Below are 27376 nucleotides of genomic sequence, written 5' to 3'. Positions count from 1 at the left end.
CAGAAACATCTAACACCCTAAAATTGTGGTCAGAAGTGGCAAATTACAGAGATGCAACAGGTGAAAACCCTTACCATGATCTGGCTGAAATTGCACTCGCTGCCTTATCTCTTCCGCATTCAAACGCAGATGTAGAGCGCACATTTAGTAATATGAACTTTGTGAAATCAAAATTGCGCAACAAAATGAAACTATCGACATTAAAGGCAATTCTTACAATAAAGTATGGGTTAAAAAGACAGAACACCTGTTGTGCAAGTTCTGAACTTCCTAGTGATATTTTAAGAAAGATAGGAACTGTGGAGGCATACAGTTACAAGAGAACCTGAACCAAGCACTTCACATGCTTCCAGCTCTACAGTTGTTCACACTACCAAGAGGACTGGGATGCAATTACTATTGAATAATAGGTAAGTGTGCACATTAAACTTTAAAAAAAATAATATTTTTATTTTTACACAATGCATTTTATTTATACTCAGTCCATTATAGTCGGCATTATGAAAATATTATTTGCATAAAATTACTGAAGGGGGGGAATAATAGCTAGCGACTTTCCATGGAAGATTTAGCGACATTTAGCTACTTTTAGGTACCAGCCTAGCGACATTTGAAAACCCGAGTTGGCAGCCCTGGAAACAAACCATCACAACAATAACAGACAAGTGTCCTCAGGGAAGCAGCTTTCATGTGTATAGAATCAATTTAAAATTAAATACAGAGAAGCAAATTATGCTTGGGGAAAAAGCTCTTGAACTTATAAAGGAACTGGACAGGTGTAAAGATGGCCAGCTACCTGCTTTTAATGTGAGTTAAAAGGATGTGTTGAAGTTGTGCATGGATTTTGGTAATTATTGACGACTGACCAGCGGCCAATTTTTCTTATAAACTATTATAAATGCGCTGCAACTTAACTGTTTTATAGTGAACACTCGTAATTTGTGCAAATGTGTTAAAAAGTGGTTATTTCTAAATTAAACGTAATCTAACCTTTGTTGATATAGGTAATCATATAGGACTAACCCGCGGCCGAAATTGATTGAAAACGATTACAAAAACGTCAGATTTTCACTGGTATTTCATAGTGGACACTGTTGTAGTTTGTGCAAATGTGTTAAAAGTGGATATTCTTAAAATAAACATTACTTATAATTTATGGGTATGAAGAACAGACCTAACCAACCTAACTAAACAAACCTACCTAACCTTAACCGGTATATTAAAGAATTTACATGATATGGTGAAATTTGAGGCATTGGTAAATTTTTACTTTTGGGCATGAGTCCTGAGGGGTTGACCAATATGTTTTTCCAGTGTATTTTGGTGTGTTTTAAACGAATCTGACCTTAAAATAAAAAGTTGTCGCTTCTTAAAATACTTATTATAATGTTAAGAGCATGTGTAGGAAAATTTAACTAAATTGAACAACTCCTTTTGGTATTAGCGGTGTTCTCATAAATTACCAAAATAATTACTATAATGTTAAGAACATCTATGGAAAAAATTAATGAAATCAAACAACTCCTAGTGGTAGCTGTGTTCTCAGAAATTACCATAGTAAATAATAAAAATGATACAACAATGTACAGAACCTAATAGAACCTGACCTAACCTGATGTAACCAAACAAAGAAACCTACCTAACCTTACTTAACTTCCTAGCCGGGGGGGTCAGACCCCCCTGCCATATTAAACAGAAAGTACTTACTTTGATGTCTGGTACATACCACCCTCAAGGTGGAGTACTTAACCCCACATTGTTCAATGTTCTTATGAATGCATTATTAAATTTAATACGAGACAACCCATCAATATCACAATCAAATGTGCTGATGATATTCTCATACATACTAAAACTCATCATGAAATGCAAATCACCCTGAACCATGTATAGTCGGCCACAGGAATAAGTATACAGGGCGTCCTCGCTTAACGACGGGGTTTCATTCCTAAAAATGCGACGTTATTCGAAACAACGTTAAGCGGATCAATTTCCCCAGAAGAAATAGATAAAATACGGGAGTTACGTTCCTGAGTCTCCCTTTGCCCCATGAAATACATTACATATACAGAAAATCATTGCCATTTCTATAGAAAATAATGCATACATATACAACTACTAAGTTTGTATTAGTACTCACCGATGGGCGGAGGTGGTAGAGCGAGTGTGTGGTAGATGGCGGGAGGGGAGGAGTATGGCAGGAGCGGAGGAAGAGGGTGGGAGCTGAGGGGGGCGGGAGAGGAGGAGGGTGGTGAGTCACTGAGATTCTGTGCTAAGTCGGGAGAGCATAGCGCGGCCAGACGAGAGCGGGTGATGCGCCGTAAAATTTAGTCTGTGACGACGCAAAACGACGTAGTGTCGTATCACCTGGATGTTAAACGAATTTTTGGTCCCTAAAGTTTAGCGACGTAGTACCGAAACAACGTTAAGCGTGGACTTAATGTACACACTGTAGCTATAAGGTCCGAAAATGGTCTGGTAACGTTGAAACTGCGCCTCCAGACGCATGAATGACAATGATTCCGGGACTTAGAAACCTTCCATATCAGGATAGGTTAAAGAAACTTAACTTGCATTCCCTAGAAAGACGAAGAGTGCGGGAAGATATGATAGAAGTATTTAAGTGGATGAAAGGAATCAATAAAGGGGATATAGATAAAGTTCTTATAATATCCGAGCAGGATAGGACTCGGAGCAATGGATTCAAGTTGGATAAGTTTAGGTTTAGGAGGGAGATAGGAAGAAACTGGTTCACAAATAGGGTGGTGGACGAGTGGAACAAGCTTAGCAACTTTGTAGTAAGTGCGGGAACTCTGGAAAGTTTCAAAAGGAGGCTAGATAGATTCATGGATGATAGAGAGTGGTAGTAACTCTCGACAGGAGCTGCCATGCACAGGCCAACCGGCCTATTGCAGATTCCTTATTTTCTTATGTTCTTATGATGAGACTCAGCTCCCCCCACCTGTTATCTCTAACTATTTTCTGTTTCCCCTTCTTTATTCTTATATTTACTCCTCTTCCTTCCTTTACTAATCCAAACGGCAGTAAAAATAAAGTAAGGTAAGAGAAAAGGTCGGGGAGGAGGCGGGAGCTGTACGATAACTGCAATCCCATTCGGCAACAAGTTTACTACTATTGGACACAATATATCACTTGTAATATAAACACAAGACACTAGTAAAACTTTCACAACAAATGTATTTATAACATATATGTAGGAATAAAACATAAATTACAGGTCATTTTGTAATTTTGTCTATTCTGTTCAGGTCAGTGTTACCAGATATTTTGTCTCAAACACGAACTGCAGGTGTATACTTATTCTTGTGGCAATGCAAGTTATATACAGCCAAGTCAATTCAGTGACATTTTATAAGGGAAAAACTTGATATTGCAATACCTGCAGAGCTTCACTCTGTATTTTTATGCCACTAGACCTCATCATAACAAACGAAGAGGATATGGTGGCCAAACTGGAACACCTTGCCCCAGTTGGCACCAGTCACCATATACTGTAGTGTTGTCATTCAGATTTAACTGTTACCTAGTTCAAGATAAGGCCAGGCCAAGGTTCAAATATTACAAGGGAAATTACAATGGGATGAGGGAAGAGATAAAGGGTATCCACTGACCTGACTCATTAAGGCACAACAACGCAAACACTCCGCTGAATATCATAACTAGTAAAGTGACCTATTTGATCGATAAATACATACCCAAGACCAAACCCAGTGCCTATAGGAATACGGGGGGATCCCTACACATGAACCATGCGGCGGCCGACAAAGTTAAGAAGAAAGCCCAGAAATTCAAGACGTGGATTGGATCAAACAATGAGCAGGACAGGAGGATGAATGCAAGAGCCAGAAACCAAGCAAAGGCAGAGTGTAGTAGGGCTGAAAAGGAGTTCCAGAGGTTGGTTGCAAGCGAGGTCAAGTCAATCCCAAAGGCGTTTTACCGCTATGCAGGATAAAGCTGAGGCATTGAACAGCTTCTTTTCCTCAGTGTTCACAAGAGAGGATGCGATTAACCTTCTTGTTTTTGAGGACAGACGGTTCAACACAACACTGACCCACATTGTGTTCACAGAAGAGGGTATTAGGAATAAACTGTCAAAGCTAAAGGTCCATAAGAGTCCCAGCCCTGACATGGTGCATCCAAGAGTGCTAAGAGAGTTGAGCAACGAGCTTGCCGAGCCCCTGAAGATCCTGTTCTGTAAATGCCTGGATGAACAAAAGGTCCCCAGTGATTGGAAAATGGCTCATATGAGTCCTATCTTCATGAAGGGCGATTGTCACTCCATGAACAACTATAGATCGGTGAGCCTGACCAGCATAATATGTAAAGTTCTTGAGAGTATTATCAGGGATGCCGCGATGGAACATCTACTACGAAACAACCGTGTAAAGGATTACCAACACGGTTTTATGCCAGGGCGCTCCTGCTTAACATAATTGCTCAAGGTACAGGTATTGGATATTTGGACCCATATTCTGGAACGGGGTGGTAATATCGACAATATATACAGTCATTTCTGCTACAACTCGTGTTTTGTCAACGCGAATTGGCTATAATGCGATTGATGAATAGAAGAACGATATTTGTAAAACGCGAATGCATGTTGGCTGTAACGCAATTCCACTTGAACATTTTAAGTGTAACAATAATAATAATAATAATTTACGGTTTATTGAAAGAGCTTGGCAGCCAGAAGGCTGAAAATATACAGTTACATATTTGGGAAATGGGTTTCGAATTACAAATAATATACAAGTAACATAAGTGATACAAATAAGATATATAATAACTAGATGGGGAAAAGCTCAAACTACAGTGCATTTCAACATAGTGACAGTGCAAGAAGTAGTATTTACTGGGAGTGAATACACTGGTTTATTACAAGTTATTGATAATTTTTACAATGGTTGGGACTGGGCTGTTCTTATAGCAGTCAGTTCGTACACGTATGGGCTGGATGCGGTTGTGGTGTCGAACAGCAATTCTCGGGCTGGGGATCTCAGGTGGTAGTAGGAGCCGGTGTCGAGGATGGTGTAGAAGCTTCTTACCAAATTTGCAGATGAGGTCGTGGTGATGGTCATTGAGAGTCGAAAGGGTCAGTGTGTTGAGCGCTTCTTGATATGTGGAGTAGGAAGGGGAGAGAATAATCTTGCATGCCCTGTGTACTGTCACTTGGCGCGGGGTTGTGCAGTGTTTACAGTTCACGTTCGACATCACATGTTCAATTGATTCATGTGTTTTGTTTGTGAAGTGTTATTTGATAGGGACTATAAATTTCATAATTTTTTTTGCAAATTTAGCTGTTCCCATAAATACTCTATGAAAAAATTAAATAAAAATAATGTTTCGCAGTGCGGACTAATAGCGTTTTACACCCGCACTCTCTGTTTCCATCACACGATCAGTTGAAACACGTGGGCTGTTTTGTAGCGTCCTCAGTGATTTTTGCTTACTATTTCTCCAATTTTGTGGTATTAACTGTGAATATGGAAAATAAGAATATCTCCAAGCGTTCTGGTGATTGCATTCCCGGTGGTGATCATAAAAGAAAGGCATGACTCCTCAACCTCAAAATCACCCTTCTCCCCCATCAAGTTATACAGTATTCATATTTTTTCAATGTAAAGTGTTACTTTTACTGTATGATTTCATTATTAGATATGAATGTAACATTTATTTAGACTGTGATATGCTGCAAGGGGATGTAGCTTCTTCCCAGAGGGAGACTTCCCTCCCCAGCACCAAGTCTCCCATAGGAGACATAGTCCAGTAGCACCTGCAGCTTCCCCAGCCGCTGGGCCTCTTTCAGGTCACACGTCAGTCATTGTCAGAGCGATCCATTAGGGTCAGTTACTGACGGTGGGAAGTGTATCCATTTCATGTTTGTTGTCCGAGAATCAGTGTCTAGTAACTTCGATATATTGATCTATTAATGTTTCTGTGTCATTGAGTTGAATAATATATAGTTGTACTTAGAGTTGGTGTTAAGAAGATTTCCCCTAAGAATATTTTAACAGTTAAATAACTAACCAGCCACTCTACCAAACTTCTTTACTTTACATTCCCCCTACTATAATTTCTATCTATACTTTCTATTCTAGTTTTCCTTTTGTTACACAAGGCTTAGGAACCAAGGGTGCCGGAAAATCGGTGGTGGACCTGTATTGTAAAAACTCATGATCTTTTATCATTTTAGGAGGACATCATCAGAATGGTACTGGAAGAGATGACAACACTCTTTGAACAAAATCAGCGGGATGTGTAAGTTGATTCTTTGATGTTCTTCTTTACTGATAATTATGACCCCAGTAGTTGCTCAAGAACTACATTGAATTTCTTGGTTGTGTCACTTTATTTATCACACATTAGGGATTATAGTTGTGTAAGTCAGTGGAACAGTCAAACAGAAGAAAAATTTTAGATAATTAATACAGAAGTTATCTTTTGTTCTTTATTTATTACACCAATGAGGCATTTGGCTAAGATTTTTTGTTAGAATATTAGCAATCCTGATTACTGTACATTATAATTATTTCAGATTAATTCCCAATGAAATATTTTATTTTCCATGGGTTACGTCAGTGGTAAAATTAAATACAGTGGTCCCTCGGTTAACGAACACAATTTGTTCCAGAGGGTCATTCCTTGACTGAAAATTTTGTTAACCGAATCCATCGTTTCAATGGGACTTTGGGTAATTGGTTCCAGCTCACCGAAAATTACATATAAAGTAAAAAAAAAAAATGCAGTAAAGTACACTTACTTTGAGGTGTGTATGTAAAAGGCTCCTGGTTGATGATGCTGATGTGAATTTGAAGTGGGAGGTGAAGGAGGAGAAGGGAGAAGAGAAGGAAGTGGGGGTGGAGGAGAAGCATTTTACTGCTTCTTGGAAGGCGAGTCACCTTCCATAATAATGTCAGGAACCTCTGGACTGACAGATTCTCCAACAGGAAAATCCTCTCTCCTTTTTGACGTGGAAGGCTGAGGGGTAGCATCTTTCTCCTGCTGCCTTTTAGAGAAGAAACTCAATTTTTGGTTGTGGGGCATTTCTCCTCCTGATCATTAACTGTTTTTTGAAGGAGACCACTTTGTCCTCAACAGTACACAAAATAGGTTCTGTTGTTTCCACATCAGGGTGCCTTGAAGCCAGTTTCCTGAACATCTCCCTGTGGTGAACATCATCTTTTAAATCGGAAGAAGACATATGGTCATCACTTTCCCTTTCCTCCTCACCTCTGTCTGCTTCTAACGTCACATCCAGTTGCTTCAAGTCTTCAGGAGTAAGTTCCTGCTCATGAGACATCACAAGCTCTTCAACATCCTCCTCCTCCACTTTGAGTTCCATTGACTAACCAATGGACACAGTCTCCTTGTCCAACTCCGTTTCTTCCTCAAATCCCTCAAAATCATCGACTGCTGTTGGCCACACTGCTTTCCACGCAGAGTTCAGGGATCGAATAGAGACTTCTTGTCGTGATGACATGATCAATTTTACAGCCTCCAGGATGTTGTATTGTGTCTTCCAGAACTGTGCCAGTGTTAGATCAGGATCAGTGGTAGTTGCCGATTACAACTTCTGAACATTTTCTTCATGTACAGCTTCTTGAAGTTGCTGATTACATTCTGGTTCATTGGCTGCATAATTGATGTAGTGTTGGGAGGCAAAAACAACACTTTGACAAGGTCAAATCTAGCCTCCAAAGTGCTGGCAAGTTTAGGGTCATGACCAGGGGCGTTATCCAGAAGGAGAAGAGCCTTTAAAGGAAGTTTATTGGTGGTTAGGTAGCTCTTCACTGAAGGGCAAAACACCTCAACAGCCCTTTCATTAAAGAGCTGTCTTGTCACCCATGCCTTACAGTTGGACTTCCAATAAACTCCAAGTTGTCCTCTTACCACTTGTTGTTGCTTGAACACCCTGGGGTTCTCAGAGTGGTAGACAAGCATTGGCTTCAGTCGGAAATCCCCTGAAACATTGGCACCAAGCAATAGAGTGAGTTTATGGGTTTATGCCCCTATAAAGAAGCTTCATCTCTGGTGATGAATGTCCTTTTGGGAATTTTCTTCCAGAACAGCCCGGTTTCATCCACATTGAACACTTGCTGTGGAAGTTAATTTTCTTCATCCTTGAACTCCACTACAAATTTATCTACACTGGCAGCTTCACCATGCCTAACAACACTAAAAATGTCATTTCTTTTCTTAAATTTATCGAACCAGCCTTTGCTGGCCCTAAACTCTTCAAAGTCAGTTTCAGAAGAACTAGGTTGCTCTTCCTTCAAATGTTCGTATATTTCCCTGGCTCTTTCACAAATAAATTCAGTAGAAATTGAATCTCCTTTCATTTGTTTTCCTTAATGCAAATAAGAAGTAACCTCTCTGTTTCTGCAATTAATGATCTACCTTAAAACACTCTGGTAGATTTATCTCTCACTTTTACTTCTTTAAATTTGTCTTTCTGCGCAAGAATTGTCGACACAGTTGATGCCATATTCTTTGCTTAGCACATTTGTTCTAATGCCTTCTTCATGTTTCTTAATGATTTCCTGTTTCACTTGAATTGAAATCGCCTTTCTAGATTTCTTTGGACCCATGCTGGATTCAATACAGTAATTTCACCACTAAAATTTTTAGTTCACTAGCTGTAATTAAAGATTATTTTATTTAAATCAACACTGCACTGTGCTATATATTATTAATATGTTAAATTAGCTCCCATAAGGATCTTCAATTCTGTTAACGAACAAAACTTCGATTAACAAAATCCTTACGACAAATACATTTTGTTGTGAGCATCAGCTGATATGCTAGTCTGCCAATACAGTACAGCTACTACTCGACATACGACCGCCCCAGTCGTACCAAAAAAATTTCAAATTACGTATTTTCGAGTCCTGGCGTTAGTGATTGCGCTGTGTACTGACAAAAAAAATTTTTGTAATCCCCCTTAAAATGGCTGTCATGCTTAAAAGTGAGACTTTTGTGGTGCTGAGAAGAAAAGGAGACACCCATTTTAGATTTTCTATGTATTATTTAAGCATTTTCGACTTACGATCTGGATTTGGGTCCCTAACCCTGTCGTAAGTCGAGGAGCAGCTGTAATCTGTTCTATATTTACATTCATTTCCAGTGGAGTGTATATCAAGAAGGTTGTGTTCTTGAATATTTTTGCATTTTTTATATTAAAATTATTGGTCATTCATAAATTTAGCCATCCAAGTTCTGTCTACATAAAGCTTTTCAACTAATAATTTTGGCTCGATATATGTAACTTTATTCATTTATTGAAACTCATTTACATGTGCACACTGTCCTAAGGGCAAAGCTGTACTGTACATGTAATCAAAATAATGTGCAAAATGGTTATACTAAAATTTTAGTCTAGTGCAAACTATTGCATGTTTACATTCAAATTAATCACCATCTTATAAGAATTCCAGCAATGTAAATTATATTCTCCCCTGTCACTTCTATGACATTTTATAAGCAAAAAACAAAAACTCAATCTAAAGGACATAAATAAACAAATAAATACTTCACTAGACCTTTGGCACTAACTGTCAAACATGTCGCTGTCACCTTCCCTTCCTCCCACCCTCCCCTCCCCCCCCTTCCCAGTAAGGGTTGGTGGTTATACAGTAGGCTGTAAGGTTTTATCTTATATAATATCGCAGACTAAAGTTAGGAGAATATAATTTGCATTGCTGGAATCCTTGCAAGACAGTGAATAATTTGAATATAAACGTCATATATTTTGCACAAGAGATAAAAATTTTTAGTACATTAGTGTACTGTAGTACATTTTATAATGTAAAGTTTTTCAACTGTGTTTTTGGGTAGATTTACATAAATTTCTTCGTTTATTTTCATTCATTTACATGCACACGCCATACTAAAAAAAACGTAAAAGAAATAAATGACCTAAGTGCAAACCTGTACTGTACATGTACTAAATGATTACGGTACTAAAATTTTTATGTCTAGTGCAAATTATAGCTTGTTTATATTCAAATTAATCATTATCTTACAAGAATCCCAGCAATGTAAATTATATTCTCCCAGTCATTTCACTGGCATTTTATAAAAGAGAAGCTTAGTCACTTAAGGACTGATAAATAAACACACATTAGACCTTCAGCGCCAACTATCAAACACATCACCTCACCTCCTTCTCGCTCCCTCCCTCCCTCTCCTCCATCTGCCCAGCCAGGGTTTTAAGCTTAGTTTTTTTCTTATATAATATCTCAGACTAAAGTTAGGAGAATATAATTTGCATTGCTGGAATCCTTGCAAGACAGTTGAAACACGGGGCTGTTTTGAAGCGTCCTCAGTGATTTTTGCTTACTATTTCTCCAATTTTGTGGTATTAACTGTGAATATGGGAAAGAAGAATATCTCCAAGAAGCATTCTAGTGATCGCATTCCCAGTGGTGATCGTAAAAGAAAGGCTATAACACTTGAAGAGAAGCTTGATGTTATCAAGTGTTTTGAACGTAAGGAAACAACATGTGATATTGTGCGTGCAATGGGAATAGCTAAATTTGCAAAAAAAGGATCCTTTGTGTTCGGCTAACTACAGTAATACCCCGATTTACGCAATCAATTGAACCCGCGGAGGCCCTTGTAAAATGGGAAATGCGTAAATGGAACAACAGAACATATGGGATTAATTGAAATAGAGACTGGGCCGACCCCCAAACTCCACTTTTTCCTGACACTACGTACGCTGTAGTAAAAATAACATCTTAATTTTATGATGGTATGCACACACACATAATATAGAAGAAAAATATCAATAAGAGAATAATATACTGTACCAGATAAAAGAAAAATCAAGGTTTAACACTTATGTCAGGTTAGGTTAGGTTAGAAAAAATCAAGGTTTAACACTTATGTAAGGTTAGGTTATGTTTTAAAAAATCGAGGTTTAACACTTATGTAAGGTTAGGTTATGTTTTAAAAAATCAAGGTTTAACACTTACCTAAGGTTAGGTTATGTTAGGAAAAATCAAAGTTAGGTTTAACATTTACGTTAGTAGAAGAGATGGGTCGGCGTATGGGAATGGCGGCTGGTTCCGAGGCAGAGGGCAGACTACTGGCCCTCAGATGAGTCACCATCACTGTCCTCCACATTTGTCAGGGCCTCCCTGACAAATCCCTCAAAGTCACCATCACTGTCTCTGTCACTATCACTGGCTTGGGCTGGCTGTGGTGGGTTGCGGGCGAACAACTCGGTAATGCTTTGTTGACAGCGAGTGTTGATGTTGTCATGATACACCTTGATGTACGGCTCCATAGCCTACAACAGCTGGGTGGTGAAGACTTCATACCGGTTATCGTTAGGGTCGTCGGAAAGGAGGAGCTTCAGTTTCTCTGCACACTCGATGGCATCCCTAACATTACCATGCGTTAACTTGTGTTCTTCTCGGGATGACGCACCACCTGCCTCTTCACTGACGTGATCGTCTTCTAGCATCTCTTCAGCAGTCACCTCAGGATCCCTGATCACCTCCAGGATGTCTTCGTTGGTGGTCTCAGAGAAGCCTGCAGCTGTAACACTCTGCGCAGCTTCTCTGGCAAGGTCCACTGCTACTGCTACAGACTGAACCTCACCAGTCACAGGTTGACTCTGCCTCCCACCTGGGATACCTTGCAACACATGTCTCCATGCGTGACGAACCGTTGCTACAGACAGCTGATCCCATGCCTCCACCAAGAAGTCCACAGCTTTCTTGACGTTAAATTTCCTCCAAAAGTGTTTCACGAGAACTTCTTGACCCGCCAACTGTTGTTCCTCGTCCTCATCGCTCTTGCTATCGGTGTCACCCAGGTTACACAACTCATCCTTGGTGTTGGTACAGTCGTTCAGAAGCTTAAACTTCTTTGCAGAGTATGCAGCTTTCACATTGCAGATTAATTCTTGGTCCATGGGCTGGATTAATGACGTAGTGTTGGGAGGAAGGAAGACCACTTTTACGTTGGGATGACGATCCAACAGTAGGGGCGAGTGTCCTGGTGCGTTGTCAAGGAGCAACAAAATCTTGAATGGAACATTCTGTTGCTCACAGAATTTCTTCACGTCGGGAACGAAACAGTCATCAAACCAGGAGAGGGACAGAGCAGAGAACATCCACGCCTTACGTGCGGTCAGCCAGTGGACATTTCGCATGGTCATGTCCATGTTCTTGCAGGCGTGTGGCTTGCGGGCTGTGTGGATCACCGATAACTTGAGTTTACAGGAACCGGAGGCATTGGTGGTAAGCAGGTTGGTGATGCGCTCCTTCTGCAACTTCTGGCCCCGACATTTGCTGGCAGACTGGACAACGAAGGTCTTGGAAGGTAGCTTTTTCCAAAACAGACCGGATTCGTCCATGTTGAACACCTGGTCATCGATGTACTGTCCTTCCTCCATAGTCTCACGTAAGAACAAAGGAAAATCCCTAGCTGCAACACGGTCAGCACTCGCTTCTTCACCACCAATGTTAATGTTGGAGATCTTGTTCCTCTTCTTAAACCTGTGTAATTCCCATCTTACGTGACACTGCTGTGATACAGTTCACGTGCGTACTCCTGAACTGACCGTGTGTCGACCGCCATGTTCCGTCTTGCCTGACGAATCAAGTACAGTAACACACAAGTAAATTTTCTGTCTTGAGAAGCACCTTGTTCTGGCAATACTTGATCATTGAAGCACCTGCAGACTTTGTGATGTTCATGTGTTCTTTTATCTTGGCTGCATCCTTCTTGATCGTCCGGATCGTAGATTCGTTAACACCATGCTGGTGCGCGAGATCAACCTGTCTTGTTCCTTTTTCTAACTCTTGTATTATACTGTACTTCACCTCGTAACTTAGGGCATGTCGTATCTTCTTTGGCTTAGGGCGGCTGGGTCCAGGTAATGCAAGGTTTTTCTGTGGTGGTCCGGCGGCAGCCATTCTTACGAAACAATAGATACCTGTATACACGGTGTGGCCGGGAGGGATGTAACTGACGCAGCTAGGTCAAGCGCCTTCTACCCGCCTGCGGGAAGGCACGTCATATTACATTAAACCAATCACAGCTAGCGGCGTAGGGAGGTAAGGATGCGTGGCCCAATCAGTCCGATACGTCATATGACGTCAGCGATAACGCAACAGAGACATCCACTGCGCAACTTGCTCACGCCGCTTGCCTAAGCATGGCGGGAGGTTTGAATCCAAAAATGGCGGCACGGCAGGACCGCCAGCCACTCTCCACGTATATGAGTAGATACACAGCGTAAAGTGGGAATTCCGGTTCTGGCGGGGTACTGCGTAAATGTGGAAACACGTAAACGGGAACCGCGTAAATTGGAGTATTACTGAACTAAATTTTTTTTTATTTCGAGTAATCTGCACCAAACCCTATTTTCTCCAAAAGACCTGTTATTTCTATTGTGCGAATTTCTACAACGCGAGGTTTTACAAGAACACAACTATCGTATTGTAGCAGAACTGACTGTATCCTAATTGGGATATGTAAATTAACATTTTACCTTCTGGTAAATGTTCCTAATATTGGAAAATATTTCCAAAAGTTTATAATTATAATCTGGACCTAAGCTAGCGGAGCCTTATACGCAATGTCACCTCCCTTTCCACCTCCTGCTCGGATAATCAAAGCTAGACGCATTCTGGATTGAACAAAAAGTAGTTTTTTTCTAAAACCAGTTTTTGTGATAAAGTCCAGAATGCAACGTCGACATACCACCCATCTCCATCCCTCGAGAGTTGACATTTGTTTACTGCTTGCTCTAGGGCAGCAATGCATGTGATGGGGGGTGCAGGAGGGGGTTTTGAGAATTGCAATTAAATGCCAGGTAGCGACGTGTCCTCCTCATATTATGTATACAGGTATAAATAATTTTTAGATGTTTTAATTGCCTGTATGTTGGCCTGGCGAATTAATGCTAGGCATTTACATACCTAGGTATAAAGCTAGACCTCGCATTCTGGACTTTATCACAAAAACTTTTTTAGAAAAAACTGTTTTATTTTGTTCAGTACTTAAAGTTTTATTTATTTTTTTCTTCTAAGGAATGCAACAGTAGCTGGTGATGTACGTTTCTTTTCTGGGGTTCACCTGCGACATGCTGCTCTAGAGAGGAATAAGAGATGTTTGCTGGCTTACTTGTAAGTTGGTACTGTACTGTACTGTAGTCTCTTTATGGTATTTTGTATTGTTTTAAGTGTAATGGAATTTACAGCAATCTCACCACAATTTAGCATTATTGAATTTGTAATCATATGTACTGTACTCCTAATTCAGAGCATTTTGGTGGTTCTGAAATCTTATATTGAAATTTCTAATAATTATCATGCCAGTGTATCCCTGTACTGTACTCTAAATTGGTAGAAATATTAACCTAAATAATTTACAAGAGGAATTGCTCATTACAGCTAGTGAAGACAATATTTCTGCAGATATTTTGCCCTGTACTGTACACAGATCTGTCCATCACCGTATTTAAAGATAAGGTGCATTTAAGGATAAATTTAAGGAAAACACTGAATGTATCGAATATGAGGGCAAAGTACAGTAATGTGTCCAGGAGTCAAAGTGTGAAGTGTGGCTGCAGTATATAGGCAGCATATAGAAAGAATTAAATATTTAGATAATTTGGTAGTTTTTATTTTGAGGACAGGAACTGCATTAGGGAGATATAGTATTAGACGAGTATGCAACCCTAGACAGTATTAAGTATTGTACTGGAGATATGACTGAAGGCACTTATGCTGGTGATCAAACGCTTCATCATTTTTAAGTCAATTTTACAAAGTTTGAAGAGAAGAGAAAGGTAACTTACTAACAGTATATTGATTTAATTTCCAATGAGTTTTTTTTTTATCATTCAGTGTTGGAAAAATCAGACTTCTGGATTCATCAATTTGCATTCTTCACTGATTACTGTATGTGAAATTATTGCAAATATTATTTTTATTAACAAGGGATTTAAACATCCCTTTTCCTTTCAAATGTATTTTTTTTTATTTCTTACTCAAACTACAAGCAAATACCAACACTTCTCTTTTGGAACTAAACTTACTTGTTGAATCCGGGTAAATGCTCTGAACGTGTCTTCATGGCTTGATTTGAAGGAATAGAACCAGTGCAGGAAATGGCATATAAAATAATAACTGGTTGAGTTATGAAAATCTGTTGTCTTACACCAATATATGTAATTTTTAAATGACTTTCATTACAGATACAACAGGTTAGACAGAATTAAAGCTATGAGATGGGAATTTGGCAGTATTCTACCTGCTGACATACGGGCAAATATTTGTGAACCTGAGGTCAGTTGATAGCACTAAAACTTTTAGGTTCAGTAATGATGAATTATGGTATTTTATAGCTCATTACACTCTTCAACAGTTCATAAGGCAGTGGCACATCTAACTTACGGAAAATTAAGACTGAAATTAACAATAGAAAGAATTAATTAAAATTAAGACTGAAATACTGTACTGTACAACAATAGAAATAATGATTTGGAATTTATAGTAAACTGCATTACAGATAGCAATAATATACATTATAAAGAAAAGTTTTTCTGTATTTGATAAGAAGAATGGATGGGGTACACATGAGAATAATATTTGATAAAATGTTGATAATTTGGATTAAAAATATTTTTGGAGTTTACCTAATGCAGGTCATGAGTTCCAGGAACTTTGTTTATCTTATACATATTGGCCAGTACAGTACAGGTATCTAGTTTTGGCCTTCCTGCATTTTTTTCTCAATTTCATTCTTTTTTCTCATCTTGATAACATAAGTGTTCTTTCTACCACCTATTAATGTCGTTCACTTACAAGAACTTAAGTGCCTTTATGTTCTTCCATGTCTTTTCTTGCAGTAGATATAACTGATTATTAGTTTTAATTGTTCTCCATCATCTCCAACAGGATATGGAAATAGTACTGTAACGGCTCACGGCATGACTGGGGTGAGGTTGGGTTTGAATGAGATTCGTCCAGTATTACTCGACAACGTTTTATTCTGTCATACCTGGTAATACATGTCCCACTATCAGTTGTAAATACCAAACACACAAACAGTATCCATCATTCTTCGTATTTATCTCATATCGAATAATAATAGCAATCAAGTGATTAACTTCTCAAGTTGGCTGAATACAATTCCTCAAACTCACTCGTGACGGATCTGTTGCTATGACACACATAAGAACAGTAGCAGACGATTTTGGGCGAGTTATCGCTGTACACTAAACTCTATAGCTGGGTCACTGACGCACAGTTGCTAGATATTGGTTAGAAGTCGTCTCCGGACACGAAACCAAACCACCTCGTGTGCTCACTGCATCTCACACACTGCCCTCCTATGCCTCGTCTGCTCGCTGTCCTCACACACTGTCATCCTATAGCTAAAACCCACATCTGTCCACCACATCTCATTCTCTTATCGAGTAGCTAATGGACTTGTTGCTGACGCTTCAAAATACAACCCTCATTTCTCTCTCCTATCTCTTCCCCTTCCCTTCTCTTCCTACTGCATCTCATGTCCCATAAGATGCGGTAAAAAGTACTAATTGATTCATGTGTTTGTACCCATCCAGCCATCTGTCTGCCTGTTTTGGGAGATTTTGTAAATATAAAGAGAAATGGTTTTTGATGAAATTTTAATTGGAAATACAACCCAACGAGATGTCTGAAGAGTTATATGATCTGTATTGTCCCTCTATATTTAGGGAAGATATACTGTACAGTAGTCTGATATGTCTCTATGGCAACAGGCTACATTAAATTCTTATACAATAATCAGCTTGTAAATTAGTTAACTTTTACTCCTTTAAAATCCTAATTTATACTTAAGAAACTCAGTTGACTTGATAATTTCCTTTTGTGTCCATATTCTGGCTCAGTAGCTGCTAATTTGTGTAAAGTTATGAGTAAACCAAGATATTGTAGTTATTTGAGGTCTTGCTGCAGCAGGGAAATAATGTAGCAAAGTACAGTACTATAGTTGCAGCAGTAAGAATTAATGAATGAGGGTAGCTGCTTTGTTATCAGCATTTGATTCCAGCCACCATGTGTTGCATTGTTGTGAAGCAACCCCTCTTAAGTTAAAACAAGCATTATGGGTATACAGTAGTTCATATGATTGTACACTTTTTTATCAATAAGTTCTGAGAAACTTACTGCTTGTTTTTGTAGGTAAAGTAGCATCTTAAAATTCCAGATTCAGTGGTTTAACAGGTACAACAAGAATCTGGCATCATACATGAGGTCGCTGGGTGAAGGCACTGGCTTAGACCTAACACAAGACACAAAACCACCAAAAAATCTTTATGTTGAGGTTAGTACTATACAGTATACATAATTTTATCAGATGTTTAGAAAATGTTAGTCAAAGTATTATTGAACAGTTATCATTTCATGAGAGAATTACTCCAGTTGAATGTTAATTGTGCAATACTTTTATTTTATATTGGCTACAGGTTGACAATCCCTTATCCGAAATCCTTGGGACCAGAGGCATTTCGGATTTCGGAATTTTTCGGTTTTCAGAATGGTTATTTTTTTATTTTTATTTTTTGGGGTGTATTAGCCCATCCGGGCACAAGTCACTGACCCACATTGGGGCCTGAGGGGCGAAAATGTAATAATAATTATAATACTAATAATAATAATAATAATAATACAGGTAATAATAATAATTCATAGGTCTAGGTCGTGTTACTCACTTTTTATCTTTTTTTCATTCTTGTATTTCTTTATTATTATTATTATCATTATTATTAATACAGTATTATTGTTATCATTATTATTTTATTTTGGTGTATTTTTTGATTAAAATTTGTATTTACTATGAATAATTACAGGTATTATTATTACCGGTATAATTATTATTATTAGTATTATTATTATAATTAGTATTACTATTACATTTTCGCCCCCCAGGCCCCGATGTGGGTCAGTGATCTATGCCTGGGTGGGCTAATCCCCGTAAGGAAAAAAAAAATGCTCTACAAAAAACTTTCGGTTTTCAGAGCTTTTCGGTTTTCGGAATTTCGGATAAAGGGTTGTCAACCTGTATAAGCATTTTTTTTCATATGAAGCTTGTCATGATATCATTTAGTAACATTCTGTAGAAGTGTAGGAAAGATGGAAGTTGCTAAAGTGGATAGTAAGAAATGCATATACATTACTGTAACAGGATTTCTTGAATTGGAATTGTCATGAGAATTTCAGTTTACTGATTGATAAATATAGCAGGCACTGTATGTTGAGCATTTGTAAAAGATATTTCAACCACAACAGATTTGTTGAGAAGATAATTGTTTGGTAAATATATTTCAACCATGCCAGAATTATTAGTAGTTGCATGGTGAATGTAAATACAGTGACCCCTCGGTTAACGAACTCAATCCGTTCCAGAAGGTCGTTCGTTAACCGAAAAGTTCGTTAACCGAAACCATTGTTTCAATGGGTTTTTTGGGTAATTGGTTCCAGCTCACCGAAAATTTCCTAAATTCAACAAAAATGGTAGAAAAGTTCACTTACTTTGAGGTGTGTATGTAGAAGGCTCCTGGATGATGATGATGATGGGAATTAGAATGGGGGTGGAGGAGAAGGAAGAAGAGAAGGCATTGGGGTGGAAGAGAAGTCACCTCATGGCACCATTTCACCCATAAAATTTTAGTTTTTGTTGTATTTCAAGATTATTTTCTTTAAATCAACACTGCACTGCATTATATATTGTCAATATGTAAAATATATTTAAAAAAGACCAATAATTTGCTTGGAAACACAGAAAAAAGCGTTTAGTTGAAGAGAGTCTCAAGCAAGATGTTACCTCCAGTGAAAACAGAGAGAGACTAACGCCTATTTGCTGTATTAAGAGGCTGGATGCCGCGCATTAAACTAGTCACTTTACCTTCACTTATGTTCAATAATTGTTAAAATGACTAAAAAATTTAATATTAAACTTTTAAAATTATTGAATAGTATAAACTTCTTGATATTTACTAAAATAGTAAGGAATTTAAGCCCTAGAACCGATTAATGTATTGGCGGACTGATACTAAAGCTGGTTGCCCGGCCACTGCGAGCGAAAACATGTTGAGGTCGGTTCGTAAGAAATTCGTTAACCGAATTTTTGTTCGTTAACCGAATTGAAGATCCTTATGGAAGGCAGTTCGTTAACCGAAATTTCGTTAACCGAGGCGTTCGTTAAACGAGGGGTCACTGTAATGTAGCATTTCTGAGAGGGGAAAGATTATAACTGAAATAACAGATAAATGTTGTTCAGTTTTAATACTGTACCTTGATAAAGTACATGGTATAGATTGAGTAATAGTAAGCTATCTGAACCATCTTGGAGACCATTAGATTATTTTGGCAGGTTTGTACAAAAATTACTCACTGTATTGTATCATAGTATTTACTTGACATATGTGTGGAGTCAGAGGTGGACTGTCAGAACATAACATATACACCCTGTACAGTACTGTATGAAGCAGAAAGGTATGTGAAGGGAATGTAGGATACTGAGATGGGGAGGGAATAGGAGAGGATCATGTGAAAATGGTCAACATAAAGGGGGTATATGTGCTATCTGTATCAATATTAAACCTTTGCACTTTTAAAATTTAAGGTTATGGAATTCAGCCTTTTTCATTTTTATTTAATTTACCTACACTTTGGGGCTATCAGATGCATACAGTATTTATAGTTTGGGAAAAAGTCAGAAATCTCAACACATAATGCAAAACTACTGTATGGTGGCCCACATTTTAATATGATTGGCCTAAGGGCTGACCTGACCTTGATGATGCAAGGATGCTGCCTTGCATCCATGTGACCATGAATTTAATTCTTTGTGCACAATTGTTCTGTTAACATTTTATACTTACGTTGTTTCTGCTCAGCCAGAATTTGTATACTATTTGCTCTTTTTATGTACAGTCAAGGAAGTGATTTCTCAGTTTTTTTTATCATGGTTTTAGGCGACCTAAGTGAATTGCATAGATCCGTTGAGAAAAATGGGGGGTAGAACCACGACGAGAGCAATGTTTGACAGTAAATAACAATAATTGACCCTCTAGGGTCGATGGGTCTGTCACGCGAGGATGATGAATCAGTATACTGAGTATAGTGGCCATACTCTACATGTTCATGCATTACATCATGCTCTATTTCTCATTGGCTGAGTATTGCTTGTTTTGCTTTTTATTCTTCAATTCTTTAGCATTTCATTGACCTAAGATCAATGAGATTATACAATGCCACTATTAGAAGCATTATAATATGCCCCCCCCTCCACCCTATCCACTTGATCCACCCTCCCCCGCCTCCAATATAGCTAAGTTTTTATAATTATTTTTCATTTTCTGATGACCATAATTTATTCAATAACCCATGCCATATTTCACAGTTGTCAAGGCAACTCAGTAGAGTGTGTTTGTGTCCTCAGGAGGTCAGGGCGATAGGGCATGTTTGTGTTCCACAGGAGTCAGGGCTGTAGGGCATGTGTATGTCCTGAAGGAGGTCAGGGCTGTAGGGCATGTTTGTGTCCCCCAGGAGGTCAGGGCGATAGGGCACGTGTATGTCCCCCAGGAGGTCAGGGCTGTAGGGCATGTTTGTGTTCCACAGGAGTCAGGGCTGTAGGGCATGTGTGTCCTGAAGGAGGTCAGGGCTGTAGGGCATGTGTGTGTCCCCAGGAGGTCAGGGCTGTAGGGCATATGTGTGTCCCCCAGGAGGTCAGGGCTGTAGGGCATGTTTGTGTCCCCCAGGAGGTCAGGGCTGTAGGGCATGTGTGTGTCCCCCAGGAGGTCAGGGCTGTAGGGCATGTTTGTGTTCCCCAGGAGGTCAGGGCTATAGGGCATGTGTGTTGATGTAGGGCTGTCAGGCTTGTCCCAGGAGGTCAGGGCAATAGGGCACATGGTCCCCAGGAGGTCAGGGCTGTAGGGCATGTTTGTGTTCCACAGGAGTCAGGGCTGGGGCATGTGTATGTCCTGAAGGAGGTCAGGGCTGTGGGCTTGTGTGCCCCAGGAGGTCAGGGCAATAGGGCACATGTATGTCCCCAGGAGGTCAGGGCTGTAGGGCATGTTTGTGTTCCACAGAGTCAGGGCTGTAGGCATGAGGTCCTGAAGGAGGTTAGGGCTGTAGGGCATGTTTGTGTCTCCCAGGAGGTCAGGGCTATAGGGCATGTGTATGTCCCCCAGGAGGTCAGGGCTGTAGGGCATGTTTGTGTTCCCCAGGAGTTCAGGGCTGTAGGGCATGTGTATGTCCCGAAGAGGTCAGGGCTGTAGGGCATACACTTTGGTTCAGTGGGAGAAACTCGCTGATTGGTTGTTAGCTATTCGGGCCGCTCGGGTGCTGCACAAGGCTAACGCCTGATCAAGGCGTTTGCTTTTCCCTTTCAAAGTGTCATGCTCACAACTCAGCAGAAGCGTCTGCATAGACAGAATAGCTAACGTGTTAGCTATTCCGTGTATCTAAAACGCCTTACATTAAACGCCTTAAATATACAGTCAGTCCCCGACTTACTCCGGGGTTAGGGACCGACTATCAGGTCGTAAGTCGAAAATGCAAAAATAATACAAAGAAAATCTAAAATGAAATATGGTACAGTAAAAGTAATCAATAATGAAAAATGAATAAAGTGTAACTGTGCACTTACCTTTAATGTAGTCTGCTGAATGCACACAGGGCCTCAATAATTTTTTAATTAAACATGGAGACTACATTAATTGGATGAAGCAGAGGAGGAGACAGGGCTGGGTGGGTCATCAATTTTGCTTTCTTCAGACAGGCTAACATACTTGCTTGTTGAAGGTATTGGATCATCTTTAGGGAGTGAAGAGGCAGCAGTGGTGGGGCGTGAGGAGACAGCAGTGGGGGACTTCTTAAAATATATGTCCAATTTAGACTGCACAGTTTGCCCTTTCTTTTCATTGTAAATCTCCTTGTGGCAAGCAAGTGCATCTTGGATCATTCTGTCAACTTTTGCAAAATGCTCAACATTTTGATCCAGTTTGTCAAACATTTGCATCCCCTTATTAATGCTGTAGTAGCAAATGCCTCTGCCATTTGTTTCACTGAAATTTTTTTGTGGGGTGTAGATTCTTCTTCTACATTTTGTCTCTCTTCTTCCTCTGCAATTTTCTGTGCATCCAGTTCAATAAGATCCTCGTTACTTAGCTCTTCTGCTACACTTTCAACCAACTGCTCAACATCTTCATTATCAATTTCTAACTCCAGCTGTTTACCCAACCCCACTATCTTGTTACTAATCTCAGAAATTGCTTCAATTTCATTAAATCCTTTGAAACTGTTCACATATCTTTTCAGGACCTTCCATATTCCATTCATGCGCTGACCTGTAACCTCATCCCATGCTGCAGCTATGTTCTTTATACATTTCAAAATGTTGTAGTCCTTCCAAAACCCTCTGAGCGTTTTCTCACCTTCAGCAGCAGCAACAGCCTGAGCGAAGGTCGTATGTAAATAATACGCTTTAAAAGCAGCAATAGCACCTTGATCCATGGGTTGGATGATAGAGGTAGTGTTAGGTGGAATGTAGACTACCTTAACATCAGGGTGCAGGTCGTCCAGGTGTGTCCCGGAGCATCATCTAAAATTAATAAAATCTTGAACGCAACCTCTTGTTGCAGACAATTCTCCTTGGCTCGTGGAATGAAACAATTCAGGAACCGATCCTCAAACAGTGCTAGGGTCATCCATGCTTTCTTATTACTGCGATAAAATACTGGCAGTGTGTGCTTTCTGACCTTTTTAAAAGCCCTTGGGTTCTCTGAATGATATATCATGAAGGGTTTTACCTTGAAACCAGCTACTTTCCCCCCAACAGAAGTGTGATTCGGTCCTTGAATGCCTTGAATCCCAGCATGGTTTTCTCCTCTTTGTGGATGTATGTCCATTCTGGCATGCGCTTCCAGAATAAGCCAGTTTCATCCACATTAAATATTTGCTCTTGCAAATAATTTCCCTCCACGATGACACGATCTAGCTCCTCCTTAAAAGCTTCGGCAGCACCCACATCAGCACTTGCTGCCTCTCCACTCACCTTTGCACTGTGCAAACTGTAACGGTTCTTAAACTTTTGGAACCACCCATGACTTGCTGTGAAGTTTTGGTCGCACTCATCTTCTGCCTGCTCTTTCAGGCTTTTAAAAAGGCTTCTTGCCTTAGCCTGTATGGTTAGAAGGCTGAAGGGTACGCACTTTTGCAGCTGATCTTCCATCCACACCACAAGTAATATTTCCATCTCATAAAGAGGACCTTGTCTTTTTTTCGTTATTATTGTTCCCTTTATAGGTGCTGTTCTTTTCACTACCTCACGAATTCGCTCCTTGTCCTTCAAAATTGTTGATATCGTCGAGTGAGAGAAGCCAAGGTCGCATGAAATAGTTGCTACCGTTTTTCCATTTTCATATTGCATTATTATTTTCATTTTCATCTCAAAAGTAATTGACTGTCTCTTTTTCTTCTGAGCACCACCAGAACTCTCACTTTTACACTTGCCAGTCATTTTAAAGGGAATTAGAAACGAAAATATTGTCAGTACACAGCACGATCACTAACGACAACAACGACGGCCAAACACCAACTGAGCGCGCTACGGCGTGGATGCTGTACACCACGAGGCGGCCCAGCCCACGCCACTCTGTTGTACGGGACGGAAACATTTCGGTACTAGAAAATACTTATGGAATTTGAACAAAATTTTGTACGACTGTGGCGGTTGTATGTTCGGGTGATCGTAAATCGAGTTGGTCGTAAGTCGAGGAGTACCTGTATTGAACAGTTCCAAAGCATTTTGCACAAAGCTGGAGTGAATAGTAAGTAAAATTTTAAGGGTTCACTGTATCTTGTTAAATTATATTAGAAAAAATATTCTCTCATAATACTGAATAAATTTTAATTCTTCTTATACAGGTACGCTGCCTTAAGGATTATGGTGAATTTGAGCTCGAAGAAGGAGACATTGTTGTTCTACAGAAAAACACCACCCATTATCTTCCCATGTCTCACTGTCAGCATCTAATCCGACAAGGCATCCTTGAACAAGTAGAATGATGGTACAAATTTAATATGCCTTAAAATCATATAGCTATCCAAAATGATGGTATAAATTTGATAGGCCGTATATGTCGGCTTATAAGACAGAATTTGAACCTTAAAAAATCAGCCCAAACTTAGGGGTCGTCTTAAACGCCGGGTATAAAATCCAAACCTCTACATCCTGTGGTTTAGTGTATATATTAAAATAATAACAAATGTATTATAAACCTGTCTAACATATTGTAAATGCCGTAAAATAACAACATAATAAAAGCTGGTATTATTACTCACCGCCCTCCATCTGCAACTGCCGCCGAAGTAAACAAACAACCGTCTTTAAATACCAGTACGGTATTTAAAGACAGTTTCTTGGATAGGCTCAAGTTGCCATTCCTTCATAAGCAGTAGCACTCTCTACGGGTGAACATTATATTAATATCCAGCTACCATAAAACCCCATCATGGCTCTAAATTCTAAACGAAGGAGATATAAAGCTTATTTTAAGCTGAAAGTGGTAGCATATGCCAAGTCACACAACAATTGTGCTGCTGCAAGAGAATGCGGTGTAACCGAGAAGATGGTACGAGAATGGAGATTAAAGGAACACTTGCTGAATTAGAATAGACGAGACCAAAGGCTGGTGTAAACAGTCTGAACACAGTCCTACCGATCGTCTCGCGAAGCAAGTTTATAAATTAAAGAAAATACCTGCAGTGTATTTAATGCCAACATTTCTAATATATTACAGTATATTATAAATAAATAAATAACAAATAAATCAATCAATCCATTTCAAGTAAATGGTAAAATTTTACTCGACACCGACATTAGTTCCAGTAAAACGCCTAAGTGACGTCACTAGTGTTTACACTACACCAGCTGGTAACGTTTGATGCCATTACTTGAAGTGAATTGGCCTTATTTTAAATAACCAAGGATGTGTTGCTTAGCAGTATGTTTAACAGCATCACTCCACTGGTCAGTGGGATGGTTGGTAAAGGACAACTGGGGCAGTAAGCTCCCAGTGGTAAGTGTCAGATTTGCGGTAGTCTTATACAGCGAGTATAGCTCAAAACCTACGTTCTAAATGGAAATTTTTTGGGCCGTTTTATACACCCCGTGGCCTTGTATGCTGACATATATGGTATTGTAGTCATATACCAATCCATAATGGTGGTACTAATTTAATATGATAAAAGTACACTGCAGTATATTTTTTAATGTGAACAGAAATTGATTGTTTTATGCTCTTAAGATATTGAATGATTGAGACCTTCAAATTATTTTATTCTTAATACTGTATAAGCCTTTTGATACATTAATAAAATTCCACATTATAAAATGGAATGTTATTTTCTTTCAATTCTGCATTTGTTTCTGGTGAGGTATGACAGCAATGTGGATGACCATAAGATTTTCGATGATGCTAACACTGTCTAAGGTGAACTGAAAGATACATGATTGAAATTGGAGGTACTTTATAGTACTTGTCTTCTAGTTATGGCTGATGGTGTTTGGTGCAGGAAAAGTGTACATTGTAGATATAAAGATGTGTAGCGAGGAAACACTAGTAACCAAAGATGTGATAATTAAAATGTGCGAAAAGGTTGATGCTGTTGTGTGAGTGGTGTTAGATAAGTAGAGGATTAATAAAGCTGGGTAGTGAGATTTCAGGTTGATAGATAGAATTTCATTATACTGTACTGTACTTTAGTATGCAAAAAAATAGAGGAAGAAAAGACCCAAAATTATGAATATTAAAGTGAAAATATACTAGAAATAAGACTCAGGTAGAGGAATAAAGATTGCTTGCTTTCTATTGATGAGTGATTATGAGTGACTAAGGTACCATACTGTATATTCAAATGGAAATGGGTAGGCAGTTGGTAGTAGGCAGCTATCAAGCAGGGTGGTACTACTGCCTGGGAAAATATTGGAAGCATTATGTGTTATCTGTTGGTAAATCATGCTGCCATAGCATCACAGAAATTGCGACCAAGTCCCAGGCTAGTCCCCATATAAAAATATTCAAATGGAAATGGGTGAATAAGGTGTATTTAAATTATATTGGTTGACGGGTACTTCAAGCTATACTGGGTGAAAAATTTATTCCAGTGATAATGAATGACTGATTTATATTCCAGCCTCAACACAAAGCGACTAAGATGATTCCTGAACTATGTCATCTTGATTATCCAAGTAGACTGAGGGCCTTAGGACTAACAACCCTTCAGACAAGCCACAATAGAGCAGATCTCATTGAAACATTCAAAATCTTGAAAAGCATGGAAAACATGAACCCAGGACATTTCTTTGCAATGTCTCACACCACCAACATGAGAGGATATAACTACAAGCTCGCCAAAGTTATTGTGCAGAGTAGGCACGTGCACAGGTAGGGCTCAAGTTATGAAGTGCCTTCCTCAATTTTTTTTTTTTCAATCATCAGTAACAAGAGGGTAGGGTATCCACTAGCCATGAAAAAAGAGGCATTTAAGATGCAAAGAACTTAGGGAGGAAAAGATCCTCTTATATTATTCTAAAGCCAAGTACTGTACAGTATAAACACCCTGCTATAATATTATCTGTGGTGCGCTTTTGCAGCAAAGCTTGGATTTTAGTAGAGACGTGGTTGAGCTATAAAGTACAGTAGCATTCATTGACCCTTTTCTTTGGTTGTCTAATAATGTCATTGTATGGCATATTATTCATCTGCACATGAAGTTGAAGTATGTACAGGTTGTACCTCTCTAGTCCGGCAACCTCGGGACCTGACCGGTGCCGGACCATGGAAATTCACCCTGGAAACACCCAACATGAAGCATAAAAACAGAAGTTAGGACATATATATATGAGAAAAAGTAATACAGTATAGTCTGGATTTACGCGTTTGGTCATTTACGCGGTGCCTTGCCAGAATGAAATGTTTTAATTACGCAGTAAATTTCATCATTTATGCGGGAAGTGGCGCGGGCAAGGTGCACACAAGGTCGCCCAGTCATCAAAACATTACCGAGTTCTTCACCCGCCACCCTCCACAGCCGGCCCAAGTCAGTGATAGTGATAGTTAGGATATGGACTTTGAGGGGTTTGACAAAGAGGCCCTGCAAGCCTCTGTGGTGGATAGTGATACAATTGATACAAGTGATACAGGTGAGGGCCAATAATCTGCCCTCTGCCTCAGAACCAACCCCCCATCCCTGTGTGCCCAGCCATCTTTTCTACTAACGTAAATGTTAAAAAAACCTAATATTGATATTTCTCTTAAATAGTAATTGTGTGTGCATAC

General features: G+C 39.3%; 1 protein-coding gene across 1 annotated transcript; it reads left to right on the top strand.

The window, feature by feature from the left end:
* The first annotated feature begins 620 nt into the window (after positions 1-620).
* LOC121857790 (DNA replication complex GINS protein PSF1-like) lies at positions 621-24560 on the top strand. Its single transcript, XM_042353999.1, has 6 exons — positions 621-807; positions 6215-6279; positions 14070-14165; positions 15239-15329; positions 17236-17352; positions 23961-24560. The coding sequence occupies exons 1-6, from the start codon at positions 733-735 to the stop codon at positions 24099-24101; spliced, it is 585 nt and encodes a 194-aa protein (XP_042209933.1). The 5' UTR covers positions 621-732; the 3' UTR covers positions 24102-24560.
* Positions 24561-27376: the final 2816 nt, after the last annotated feature.

The sequence above is a fragment of the Homarus americanus genome, unplaced genomic scaffold (assembly GCF_018991925.1).
Source record: "Homarus americanus isolate GMGI-L3 unplaced genomic scaffold, GMGI_Hamer_2.0 scaffold16712, whole genome shotgun sequence".
NCBI lineage: Eukaryota > Metazoa > Arthropoda > Malacostraca > Decapoda > Nephropidae > Homarus > Homarus americanus.
This window is presented reverse-complemented; position numbering and strand designations above follow the sequence as displayed.